Raw genomic sequence first — 13,652 nt, 5'->3', positions numbered from 1 at the left:
TCAGGGGTTGGCAACCTTTTTAATACAAAGTGCCATTTTTAAAATGTTCTTGTTAATCAGTGTGCCATATCAGCATTAAGCCTGCCATCCTCTACCGAGCGTGCTGTGCCATTTTTAAAATGTTCTTGTTAATCAGGGTGCCATATCAGCATTAAGCCTGCCATCCTCTACCGAGCGTGCTCAGGCAGAGTAATTTTTCTTTCCCATTCTGGGAAGAAGGCAAGGAGCACTAGCCAATCAGAGGCAGAGTAGGGCGGGTCTTCGCGGAATGCGGATGGGGAAAAAGTCAATCAAACTACTATGAATAACTGTGCTCCTGCCTCCTGACATGTAGATTGGAAAATGTCCAAGAAACTCTCTTGCACACTGTGTGCCATTGGTTGAACTATTGCATGTCTAAGGTTACCGACCCTGACCAGCCTGTGTAACCCAACACATTCTAAGCTACAGCGGATGGTATTCACTTGAAAGTGACCTAAAAAATCCTAACACAAGTTCCAACTTACATGTTTCTGAAGCTTTTCAACTACATGTCTTGGCCTTTCTTAGAGGATAGAGTTGCTAAGTTGTGATGTGAGATGTGTATTAATTATTTTCGGAAAAAAACAAGTTGGACTTTGTGTTGAGAATTACAAGAATGGACCTTCAAGCTCAGTAAAAATGATGCTTTGATAGACAGTTTTGTCCAAACCAAGTCCAAGATAATGTTGTGTATTTACACAAAACCAAGTAGGTAGATACATTTGGTTGTCTCTCTTGCTTTTTGACAAAGAGCTTAAGACAAAAAGCAATGGAAATTGACAACTGTTGAAATCTGAAATTTGTCTGTCAGAAGATTTGTTCAATGAAATGTATGTCCAGTTAATTATACTGCAAGTTTGAGAGTGATAAGGAGCACTGGGCCAAACATGGGTCATCAGCATCTTAAACATATAAAAATGAGCACAACATATCGAATCATAAACCCCAGTAGATCAAATCAAAAGCAGTCCCAGACAGCGAAGCAAGCAGGCTCTAAACAGGATGGGAGGGGACAGGTGGACGTGCTGTGGTGAACGGAGACTCACCTTGCATGACTCACGCCATCATGGTGTGGGCAGAGTTGGGGAAGTCAGCAGAGGAAGGGGAAGGGGCCAGGCTGGTCGGGGAGGTGGGGGTGCTGGGGGCGCACTGGGCTGGAATGAGATGGAGGGAAGTGGGAGGAGTGAACACGGGAGAAATGGAAAGAAAAAGAAGGAGTGGACCAATCAAAAGGAGAAGGGTAAGTAGCTGAGGAGAAGGGACTTGTGCTCATTCAGATGTGTGACTGCGAAAATACACACATCTCTGGACTTTCAGGGTAAAGAAAACTGTAAAGTCTGGTTTCCCTGTATCACCATGTATCCTTAAAGGCAGTGACACACCAAGCCGATAATCGGCCGTTGGACAGTCTGGCGAGGTCAGTGACTTGAGTCTGTTCCGTGTGTTCCATGCCGTCGTCCGTTTTCGGTCGGCGGCCGTCGGGATAGTGTGTCAGGGGCTTTAAATGCATGTCCAGATTAGGCTCAGCTATGCATGTGTGACACCCCTTAAAGAGCCCCTAATATGTTTTTGGGGATTTTTCCAATCTTTTAGTGTGTTACATAGTTTTGCATGTATGTAATAGATGTATTAAGATGTATAAGTACAAAAAACCCATTTCACTCACATCTCCCTCCCAGACAGCACTTTTTCTAATTGACTAAAATGACTCCCCCACATTCCTGTTTGAAATTCCTTAATTAGTGATGTCACTGATTGAGAATGCCTGAGAAAGCACAGCCCGCCCAACAGAGTGGGCCAGCTGACCAATCAGAGCAGACTGGGCTTTTCAGGAAGGCGGGCCAAGAGCTCAGACAGAATGTTTCAGGCAGAGGAGCTGCAGCTGTGGGCAGTATAAGAAACACAGCATTTTTTTTATGAACATCAAAGAATGTTGACATATTCGAGTGGACCTTAAGAGTACAAATATCAGTCTAAAAAGGAGTATAATGGGGTGGTACTGAATTATGTGTTGACTGAGACTTCACAAAATGACATGAGTCAAGTAAAAAGAGCTAAGTGTCATGACAGAAGATTATAGGTACTGGACTCAAAATGAAGTTGTAATGCTCAGTGTGAAGCTTACATTAAACTGACAATGCACCATGTATGAATTGTTTCTTTAAAAAAAATCATGACTACAAGTCTATAGCTGTGAGCTCTGTGAGGCAAAATTGTGCTTTTAGCCAAATGCTTATGTCAAAATGCTAACATGCTTGCAATGACAATGATAATATTCTGATGCTTATCAGTTCATGTTTACCACATCTACTATCTCAGTTCAGTGCGACAGCATGCAGCATTTGCCAATTAACACTAAGTGCAGCTGAGGCTGATGAAATTGTAAATAGTTTTGCAGATATTTAGCGAACAGGCAAAATGTTAAATTTCATTAAGACCTGATTATGGTGCTTGATGAAATGACAAAAGTGCCACCAAAGCTATTACAATATATCCTCAATGCATTTCGGTTCATTTTGCGTGATTTCTTTGTCTGATGAACCTTTGGCTATCTGCCTCACCAATGCTAAGGTCTTGGAATACAGACTTTCAGGGGCTGGTTTTATTTTTTTGCTGAGTCCACAACTTTGAGACTTTTCATGGTCCCCTGGTCACATATGCCTGCCCCTCTCTATATCTTTTCCTAACTACAATTGATCATGAATTACACAGTAATTCTGTTAAACAAAGTAAAAGAAGAAGCAGAACAACAAAAAACAAAGTGCTTAATGTAAATACAGTTGTTTAGCTGAATATGGACTCATGCATTAACGTGTGATGCCTGAGTGATGACATCATAACTTCAAGACATACAGTGCCTTGCGAAAGTATTCGGCCCCCTTGAACTTTTCGACCTTTTGCCACATTTCAGGCCTCAAACATAAAGATATAAAACTGTAATTTTTTGTGAAGAATCAACAACAAGTGGGACACAATCATGAAGTGGAACGAAATTTATTGGATATTTCAAACCTTTTAAACAAATAAAAAACTGAAATATTGGGCGTACAAAATTATTCAGCCCCCTTAAGTTAATACTTTGTAGCGCCACCTTTTGCTGCGATTACAGCTGTAAGTCGCTGGGGTATGTCTATCAGTTTTGCACATCGAGAGACTGACATTTTTGCCCATTCCTCCTTGCAAAACAGCTCGAGCTCAGTGAGGTTGGATGGAGAGCGTTTGTGAACAGCAGTTTTCAGTTCTTTCCACAGATTCTCGATTGGATTCAGGTCTGGACTTTGACTTGGCCATTCTAACACCTGGATATGTTTATTTGTGAACCATTCCATTGTAGATTTTGCTTTATGTTTTGGATCATTGTCTTGTTGGAAGACAAATCTCCGTCCCAGTCTCAGGTCTTTTGCAGACTCCATCAGGTTTTCTTCCAGAATGGTCCTGTATTTGGCTCCATCCATCTTCCCATCAATTTTAACCATCTTCCCTGTCCCTGCTGAAGAAAAGCAGGCCCAAACCATGATGCTGCCACCACCATGTTTGACAGTGGGGATGGTGTGTTCAGGGTGATGAGCTGTGTTGCTTTTACGCCAAACAAACGCGTTTTTGCATTGTTGCCAAAAAGTTTGATTTTGGTTTCATCTGACCACAGCACCTTCTTCCACATGTTTGGTGTGTCTCCCAGGTGGCTTTTGGCAAACTTTAAATGACACTTTTATGGATATCTTTAAGAAATGGCTTTCTTCTTGCCACTCTTCCATAAAGGCCAGATTTGTGCAGTATACGACTGATTGTTGTCCTATGGACAGAGTCTCCCACCTCAGCTGTAGATCTCTGCAGTTCATCCAGAGTGATCATGGGCCTCTTGGCTGCATCTCTGATCAGTCTTCTCATTGTATGAGCTGAAAGTTTAGAGGGACGGCCTGGTCGTGTAGATTTGTAGTGGTCTGATACTCCTTCCATTTCAATATTATCGCTGCGCACAGTGCTCCTTGGGATGTTTAAAGCTTGGGAAATGTTTTGTATCCAAATCCGGCTTTAAACTTCTCCACACCAGTATCTCGGACCTGCCTGGTGTGTTCCTTGTTCTTCATGATGCTCTCTGCGCTTTAAACGGACCTCTGAGACTATCACAGAGCAGGTGCATTTATACGGAGACTTGATTACACACAGCTGGATTCTATTTATCATCATTAGTCATTTAGGTCAACATTGGATCATTCAGAGATCCTCACTGAACTTCTGGAGAGAGTTTGCTGCACTGAAAGTAAAGGGGCTGAATAATTTTGCACGCCCACTTTTTCAGTTTTTTATTTGTTAAAAAAGTTTGAAATAGCCAATGAATTTCGTTCCACTTCATAATTGGGACCCACTTGTTGTTGATTCTTCACAAAAAATTACAGTTTTATATCTTTATGTTTGAGGCCTGAAATGTGGCAAAAGGTCGAAACGTTCAAGGGGGCCGAATACTTTCGCAAGGCACTGTATGTAATGAAATACTGAGTACCTGTAACTGCTTTGGTGTAGACTGCATTACTATATATGGTATAGTATTAAATCAAGCAGTTTTTACACCTTAGTGTGTATGAGTGTAAAGACTTAAAGAAATTGTTCATAACTTGGCTTTTGTTTCTGGCCATCACTCCTATTGGCTATAATAACATCTTACTAACCATATTGATGAGATCTATGGACACGACAACACAACTAATTGGGAGGTCAAACTAATGAGTGCACCTGAAATAAGGGTCCTGAACTCAGAAATTCCAACTTCCGAGTACAAATGGAATGCACAATCGGACCCACTTGTTGGCGAAGGCACACACACTCAAATAGTGCCTAAATTATGTGCACACTGCACAGCTGGGCTACCATCATTTACAATTAAAAACTTGTGACATTTTGTACAGTTTGTATAGTAAAATTTAGAGTAAGACATCATCAATAAGGCCGGTTACACACTGCACGCGTCGCGCGAGCGTGTCAGCCGCGTGGCCGTTTATATTTCGGCTCCCATGTTAACAGGTTGAGCTTACACACTGCCGGCGTGAGACGCGTGTCTGTTTATATGTCATTTAGACACGAATGCATATTAATAAATGACATCTTGATGTTTGAAAGTCTAGGTTTTGACATCAAAGTAGATATAAATGTAATACAAAATTTCAGAGAAAATATTTTTAAATGTTGCACTGGTCATACAGAACGAAATATTCTGTAACATATTTTGCAGTCAATACTGCCGATGTTGTCTTGCTTTAATCAAATCAGTAGGCTATATATAAAGGGTAGTAGGATAGGCTACAATAACAACGTGAGTGACGCTCCAACATCAGATAGGCTGTAGGCTCTTTACAGCTACACAGACAGCCCACTTACCCATTTTTCAGAGTTTGAATCTGTCGGCGCTATGTCCCGAGATCAGCCCTCCCTGTATCTAGCAGTAGGAGCAGCGCCGCGTCAGACACGCTTCTGGTGTGTAGGACACAGAAAAATCCACGCAGCTGACACGCAGCTGAGACGCAACAGAAACGCCACGCTCGCGAGACGCGTGCAGTGTGTAACCGGCCTAAGAGTAAAGCCCACAAAAATGACCTTTGGAAGCTGGAAATTTCAGAAGTAAAATGCCTAACCTTCAAGCTATACATTTTCTTAAAAATGATAATGCTCTATTAGAAATAAATGAGAAATGTTTTTGCATTTTACAATTTGCTGCACCTTGGCAAAATCTGGATCCAAAACGACACATGAGGAGTTAGTTTTCAGATGTGAGTTGGATGAATCAAGGAGGTACGTGCAGAAATGCGCATTGATAGTGTTGGGAAGGAGAACTGTGGCTTGTTTCATGGTGAGCACTTAGTGAGAGTGTTAGTGTCGTGGCGATGGTGTCTGTGGCAGCCGTGTGCAGAGAGTCCTCACCCGAGAGAAGGCGGCTGCGACGAGAGGCCTCGGCAGCCAGAGCACAGGAGATCTCAATACGCTTCTCCTGCTCCTCCAACTGCTGCTGGGAGCTGACTGGAGCCCCACCATCCACAGGGCCGTCCAGCACAGGAACCATGTTCTGCAGGCTGTGTGTGGAACAGTGGGGGGATGAAAGGAGACACAGAGATAGAAGAAGAGGATGGAGGATGTGTTAGTCATAGATTATGAAAACGCTACATCTGACAAATATAATACAATATCATCTGCATATAAGGACATTTTGTATATTCTGTTATTAATATTTATACCTTAAGAGTTGTATCTTGCAAGAAAGTGCTAAAATGAGCATTAATGAAGAAAGTTGACAACTCTTCTTGGTTCTTCAGCAATTTAAAAGGTAATGGAAGCAAATATATATGAAATAATGTTAAACTTCACTGTCACATTCAATCTTTAGCTGTTGCTTTTTAATTTCAAATCAAAACTTTCAATGAAAACATTTGAAATGTAACATTTTATCTCTACAAATATTTATGTATTGTGATGGTATGTTTATTTCAAAAGGTTAAGAGTTGTGAACGTAAGAGAGCCCCACTGTTGCAGTGGGTGACATATTCCTTCATCACCAGTGACATGCAAGGTACAGTTTCAGCATGTTTTGTTGTAAAGGAAGGAGCATTAAGGGCATGCTTTATTGGACCAACAGGTATGGGTTCAAACATATGTGAGGTGCCTAGAAAAGTGACCCACTTTGATTTGGCAATGAGAGTCTTGATCCGCTCCAGTTTTTTTTGCTTCTCCTTCTGTTCCTCGGGGCTGAGAGGAGTGTTGTCCTCCACGTCCAGGTAGCGCTCTGGTATCAGAACCTTGTCCGGAGTCATCAGCTGGAACAAATGCACCTAAATAAATATAGACCCACCCACATATGTCCGACATGCAAACAAATACACGGATACATCAATATAAAATCTCTTTCATAGAATGGAAACTGTGAGCTAGGATGACTTTTTATCAGGATATGGCGTGTTTGTCCTTTTATTAAAAGAGAAGTTACTTTAGTTAAGGTTTAGTGAATTTTGACAAGTTCAGCAGAGGTGTAATGGTGCATATATCCACCTCTAGAAACGTTCTTGTTAGCATGCCAAAGTATCTTGTGCTCACGAGAAACCAATTTATTATGCTAGCATGGTTCTGCTAACGTTATGTAGCTAAAGTTAATATTTCACATTCAAAGCATGAAATTGGTTAACAGTTGCCTTATTATCTTTAAAGTTTTTTGACGACACTATCAGGTACAATTTGTTACATTTTCAAGAAGATGAATACCTCCTCCTTGGCAGCCATTCTGACTGCTACTCAGATTGGTTTCTCGTGAGTACTAGATACCAGAAAGTATCTTGTGCGCATAAGAAAAAACAAATCCCCTAATGTCCCTTTAGAAGCTTCATAAATCTGTTACCTTTACTGAGCGCAGATACTTCTGTGTGCTTACTTGGTGCCTCCTCACAGGACATGGACAGAATGAGAGGAAGAGTGACTGAGCGAGCGATGCATCAGCTGGCTGATCTCACCTCTCTGCTGAGGTCCAGGTCGTAGGGTTCTGGTTCAGCCTTTAACCGTCTCAGGCGAGCGATCTCTTGCCGAGGTGACTCCTGCCCCGGGCCTCGAACCGCCGCCTCCAGGTCTTTGATGTCAATCTCGTGAGCTGTCAGCCGCCTACGGATCTGTCCACACACACACACACACACACACACACACACACACACACACACACACACACACACACACACAAATACAGATAGAATCAAATCATCTGTAATCTTAAAGCTACAGTGCGTAGTTTCTGTCTCCCCCATGAGGAATTCTAAGTAACGACAACAAAACTGTCGGCGCGTCCACATGATAACGCACCATCCCCACCCCTCCTCCACGCTGATAGCCTTAATTAGCTTTGTATCAACTCATTTGGCAGTGGCTTGAATGTAACGGGCGTTCATTAATGAACATCAATGGTTTTTTTGCCTGACGCCACACCTAATCGCAAATGCAAATTACTCTGGACCCCTTTGTTCATTTTTCATTTCCCAAGGTTCCAATTAATCACGTAGACCAAAATGTCTGGATGCAATTGGATAGACCTACAACCAATCAGAGCAACAAACACAGAATCCCCTGCTCTTTAGGTCTCTTGGTCATGGACTAGATAAGTGCCCTTTTAGAAAAAAAATATTTTTTTGTACCCTATTTATTTTGTTGAAGAGAATGTAATCCCTCACTGGCTTTCCATTTCCAAACAAAACAATGGCCTGGAATGTAAGTAGGTGTTATTGAGGCTTAATCTATTTTTTTTTTTATTTATAATTTATTTTTAAATTATACATGTATATCAAGTTTGTCTAACAAAATGATAGTTTCATGAACAGTAGTTCTACCTTGAAAGTTGAAAGCCATTTTAATTCCAATGCTCACCTCCCTATAGGCACATGTTCCACCAAAACAAGTTCCTTCCCGAAACTATTTTGCAGAGCTAGAACCGACAATCAAATTATCTATTTTTTTGAGTAAAATTCTCATCACACACTCAACAGCCATTTTAATTACAATGCTTGCCTCCTTACAGGCACATGTTCCACCAAAACAAGCTCCTTCCCGAAACTATTTTTAGTGTCACCCATGACGATTGTTGCCAAAAAACCAGAGCATGTTTTTATGCTGTGGAGGAAGGTCTGGCAATGCAAAACTAGATTTTACTCTAGTATTACTCTGTGTTATAATGTTTGACAAGGACCATCACATGGTTGATCATACCACTTTGTAGTTGGATGGAGACTGGCCACCTGAGAGGTTTAGACTCCGCCTCTTGTCCCTCACAGAGCTGCTCTGGTTGCGTCGGATTCGCTCATTCTGCTCCTGCACGCTCATCTTCGACTTCAGCTCCGCGGGAAACACAGCACTCTTCGGCCGCTCCTGTGATAAAGATGTGGCATAGGAACACAGTTTTCAGTCCTAGTCCTATTGGACCTTAATGCCAATACAATGGCCATACAATACAACTAGATAGACAGCAACAACTGAGTTAGTGTCTGAGAGAAAGAGCTAATTTTTGCAGATTGGCTCTCGTTACGGGACGGATGGGTGTGACTGAACCGCACATCACTGAGAGGACTCGGGCAAAATGCAAAGGATAACAGAAGGTGAGGATAACATTGTCAGTAGGCACCTGTGTATTTTTATCTAATAACGATGAGATGTATTAGATAAAATCTTATGCGAAATCAGTTTGATTAAAATGAAAAAACTAAGACTAGATGAACTGAAATGTTAAATATAATAAAATAACTGATTTAGGGGCCCAGAAACACAGCGTCTTGCTTTACTTTTCACCATTTCTCTATCTGGCAGTGGTAGAAGAAGTACTCAAAACATTGTTTTTGTAAGGCAAAACTCTTAACTATTAATAGAAATATATATATATATATATATATATATATATATTTTTTTTTCTATATGCACAATGTACTTGCATTTACTCAACGTCTGTTCAAGGTGGAACTTTCAACTCTAATTTAATGCTGGATAGTTTAATGATTAATAATGCATCATATTTTAATTGTTATGGTTTTTAAATAAAATCTGAATCTGCAAAGTAACCTTTCCAACATTTCTCTGTCAGTAGTATTTTTCACATAAACTGAAATGGGCCAAATTGACCCTTAACAGAAATAGAAGGGTTAAGAAAGACATTTGGATAGTATTTACATGCAGTTTAGGTTGACATACCCTAGAGATTCCATTAGGCCCTCTGCCATTATGGCGGGAAACTCTAGCAGAGCTGCTGTGCGATTCGTCGGTGGGGGACTTCGTTCTAGGAGGGACAATGCCAACTGGCAAGGGACACAACAGATAAGTTCAAAACCATGGGAAAGAAGAGGGAGCTATTAAAGCTTATTAAACCTAACACTATTCAGCAATGTATGCATATGCTGTCAGCTTCACTTGATTCAATGATACAGTCATCCCTCAAAAGAGTAAATTCTGAACTAGATTATGGGTTTTCTTTCATCTTCAATTTACAAATGTCAGTAGAAGGAATGTCATAAGTGTAATAGCATGCTCCATTAGGTTCTGTGTAACAGCCTAAGAGTTAATTGCTAGATCTCATCAGCTGAGAAAGGATCAGTAGCATTATTACATGGTATGGGGCCATTATTTTATCAAAACTAGAATGCAACTGTATCTCAATCTGTGTGTGTGTGTAATCAGATTTGAAAATGTGTAAAAGAATCTCTTAATGTGTACTGATATTTGTGAATGTGTATAGGAATCATCAAATGTGTAAAATAAGTTGTGTGCGTAATTTGATTTGTAAATGTGTAAAAAGAAAATCTGTAAAAATACAAAAAACTGTAAATGCATACGTAGATATCGGTTGAAAAGTCAAAAACATATTATTCCGATGCCGCATTGGCTTCATCGCCGCTGCTAGGCACTGATGAGAGGAGTGTGTGTTTTAGTGTTGTGTTTAGCAGCAATTACAGCCTACAGTAACTATCAAGGCTTTATTTAACTAAAGACGAAACATTTTTGTTCTACTCCATGTAGATAATAAAGTATCAAAGGTCCCTTGGCATGAAAATTTCACTTTATGAGTTTTTTTAACATTAATATGAGTTCCCCCAGCCTGCCTATGGTCCCCCAGTGGCTAGAAATGGCAACAGGTGTAAACCGAGCCCTGGGTATCCTGCTCTGCCTTTGAGAAAATGGAAGTTCAGATGGGCCGATCTGGAATCTTGCTCCTTATGAGGTCATAAGGAGCAAGGTTACCTCCCCTTTCTCTGCTTTGCCTGCCCAGAGAATTTGGCTCACCCATGAGAGAGAGACATCATGGCTTTCAAACGAGCAAAGTGGCAGTTGGTCAAGGCCATACCCCCACTTACTACCCCCCATTACTCATTGAAAATCGGTTGAGAATTGTAAAACTTATATTGACAGACAAATCTACACACACATTTCCAGATCTCTGTCATGGCAGAAGTGTAGGAAAAGTATTAACATTTACAAATGTTCACAAATTTTCACTGTACACATTTACAGATCTATGTAGGCATTTATAGATTTGTCTACGCATTCACAGCCCTATGTACACATTTACAGTTTTGTCCACACATTTACAAATCTCAATACACTCGCAAATCTCAATACAGATTTGGACTTTTTATTTTTACACATTTACAAATTTGATTACGCACACAGAGATTGAGAAACAGTTGCACTCTCCAAACACATTTGCAAATAGTTTTTCTACAATACAGGCCCCATACTTGGTTGCTGTACCTTTATTCATGGTGGATTGTCTGTCCTGTACCTGGTCCTGCACGTCACTGCTGTTGTTGTGTTCTCCAAATTTGGGCTGCAAGGCAGAACACTGATATTATTTGTCATGTACCAATGTCACCCTAATGTGAAAGAATTCCAGTACACATCCAAAGCTCCTGTTTAAACAGTGAGAACGTGTCATGGCAGACACAGTAAAGGCCTGATCACACCAGCATGAATGACAGTGAAATTTCACACTGAAATTATCTGTTACTTGACAGTGCTGATCTTGACGGAACAAGTATAAACTGCTCTGCAGAAGAAATGCAACATGGTTTGTGGCCAGTCATGGGACAGGACTGGATGGTACAAATGCTTTGCCTTGAATTAACTGTGGTTCCTATGGGTGTCATGATTCTCCAAATCCACGATTTGATTTTGGATTTTACGGTCACGATTTGATTAAATTTTCGATTTGAAAGTTTATTTCAACAGGGATGGCAATGCCATAATAAGAGCCACTAGATAGCAGAAGGGTACTTTGCAACAACAGTTTGAGTCACACCGGTGACTTCAGGGAAGCAGGAGGATTTTCCAGTATGGTTTCTTCGCTCCTCGGACTCTGGCAGTGGTCATGGTGTCTGAAAAAGTCAAGCTGCTGGCTAGCAGTAAGCTAATGTTACCCTGTATCTTTAGCTGCATGCTACCAGCTATAAAGCTACACTGCGTCTGTTGTTGTTTTTTTCTTCGGACGCACGCAAGTAGGTGGGGGTGGCGAGATAAAAAAATACTGGGGGAATCGCCGATCCTGCTTCCGATTTCGATAGTTGAAATCAAAAGTTAATTTAAAAATCAAAATCGTGACACTCCAAGTGACTTTAACTGTGATGCTTCCTGGTGTGACCATGTGCCAACTAGAATGACTACATCACTACCAGCCACTACACAAATAAGCACATGTAGAGTTTGACAGAGGATCTGTGTATGTAGAGAACTCCACACTGGATTCATACCAAGTGCTAAGTGTTGCTCGTCCTTGGCATGAGAGGGCCTCCGTACCAAAGCACCTGCAGTGTTTTTTTAACTAAAATGTACGATGTTGGGCAATAAAAAACAAGTGCTTTGGAAGCTCAAATAGAGGCTGATACAGAGGGATCATCAGAGGCAATGGGTGGAGTGCTTGAACAAATGGAGGTTTGGAAGAAGGAATAACACTTGAAATATGGAGGGATGAATGGTATCTGTTGGTTGACAAAGTTAAGAGTAATGTTTTTAAATGATGGCGTTGGACAACAGTTAGGACTGGGTGAAGCGAGGGCAGGACAGGGGCAGAAACACCCAAATACCTTTCTGATGTGAGAATCTTCACCATCAAGGTAACCGTCATCGATGCCCAAGCTGCGTAGCCAGGTGGCGCTGTCAAAGGGCAGGGGAGGGACGGAGGGAGGGAAGGTAGGGGAGGGCTCCAAAGGGTAATAGGACTTGGGGAGGGGAGGTCTTGGGGGAACACTTTCCTATATCACCATAAGGGCAGGAAGGAGGGAGGAAGGAAGGAAGGGAGAGAAAGGATAGGTGGAAGAGAGAGTGCTGCACATCAGGAGGAGTGATAAAAAGCCAGGCAAGTGCAGAGCAGAAAGGACTCATGAGAATGATTCTTGTGGAATGGGGTCTTTATCTTAAGTTAAGGAGTTAGACATGGAAATCCTCAGGTGGCCAATGAAATACCTGACAGCTTATGTGAATTCATACACCATAAACAGTTAAGTTATTTCTCTCCTAGAATATTTTTAACAGCATTGTATTGCTAAGAAACATTTAGGGTCCATCTTTGGAATTGGAGTTGAAATGGAAAGCTTTTACTGCAGCTCTTAGTCCAACGCTAACTTGTAACTTGTATCATGCTCAAGTACCGCCTTTAGTCAACTAATTTAAATGTTCAACTCGTATATATATTTCTATATTTTATTTAGTTGACAGGGAAATCTGAACACAAATCTTGTGAACAGATCGGATTAATTTTTCATACCATGGAGAGTTTTGTGAAGATTGACATCAATGAGAGAACATGTCTCTTCCATCTTTTTACATAACAGCACAAGTGAACCCTTAACTAACTCTATGCTGGACAAATGTTATGGTTTCCATCTCAAGACCCATGACATGAAATCCCCCAAATCTTTATGTGAATCAGACCGAAGCACAACGGTGCATCAGAGATGCATGCAAGTATTTGCGTTCCAGGAGATCCCTGTGGAGCTGTTAAAGAATGCGCTCTGACAACTGAAAGGTTGGATAAAGTTCTGTCTGCGAAGGCAATTACAGCATCAATGGCTTTACTAAAGGGGACAACCATGATGCCACGATGACCTATAATAATGGCAACAAAAAATGTTTAGGTG

General features: G+C 41.1%; 1 protein-coding gene across 19 annotated transcripts in view; it reads right to left on the bottom strand.

Annotated features, from left to right (window-relative positions):
* The window catches only part of plekha6 (pleckstrin homology domain containing, family A member 6), a 135,321-nt gene that overhangs the window by 5,241 nt on the left and 116,428 nt on the right, over positions 1–13,652 (bottom strand). For 13 of the 19 annotated variants that reach the window (XM_039796336.1, XM_039796337.1, XM_039796328.1 and 10 more), the window contains 8 exons: positions 12,600–12,767; positions 11,272–11,347; positions 9,718–9,821; positions 8,746–8,904; positions 7,509–7,661; positions 6,688–6,836; positions 5,935–6,083; positions 1,068–1,175 (listed from right to left, as the gene is read on the bottom strand). In XM_039796336.1, the coding sequence (XP_039652270.1) occupies positions 1,078–1,175; positions 5,935–6,083; positions 6,688–6,836; positions 7,509–7,661; positions 8,746–8,904; positions 9,718–9,821; positions 11,272–11,347; positions 12,600–12,767 (1,056 nt within the window). In that variant the 3' untranslated portion in view covers positions 1,068–1,077. The remainder of the gene's footprint in view (positions 1–1,067; positions 1,176–5,934; positions 6,084–6,687; positions 6,837–7,508; positions 7,662–8,745; positions 8,905–9,717; positions 9,822–11,271; positions 11,348–12,599; positions 12,768–13,652) is intronic. The other 6 variants (XM_039796348.1, XM_039796329.1, XM_039796347.1 and 3 more) reach the window with 4 other exon arrangements.

This window comes from Perca fluviatilis, chromosome 4, assembly GCF_010015445.1.
Source record: "Perca fluviatilis chromosome 4, GENO_Pfluv_1.0, whole genome shotgun sequence".
Classification (NCBI taxonomy): Eukaryota; Metazoa; Chordata; class Actinopteri; order Perciformes; family Percidae; genus Perca; species Perca fluviatilis.
The sequence above is the reverse complement of the archived record's forward strand: the minus strand, read 5'-3'. Positions and strand labels throughout refer to the sequence as shown.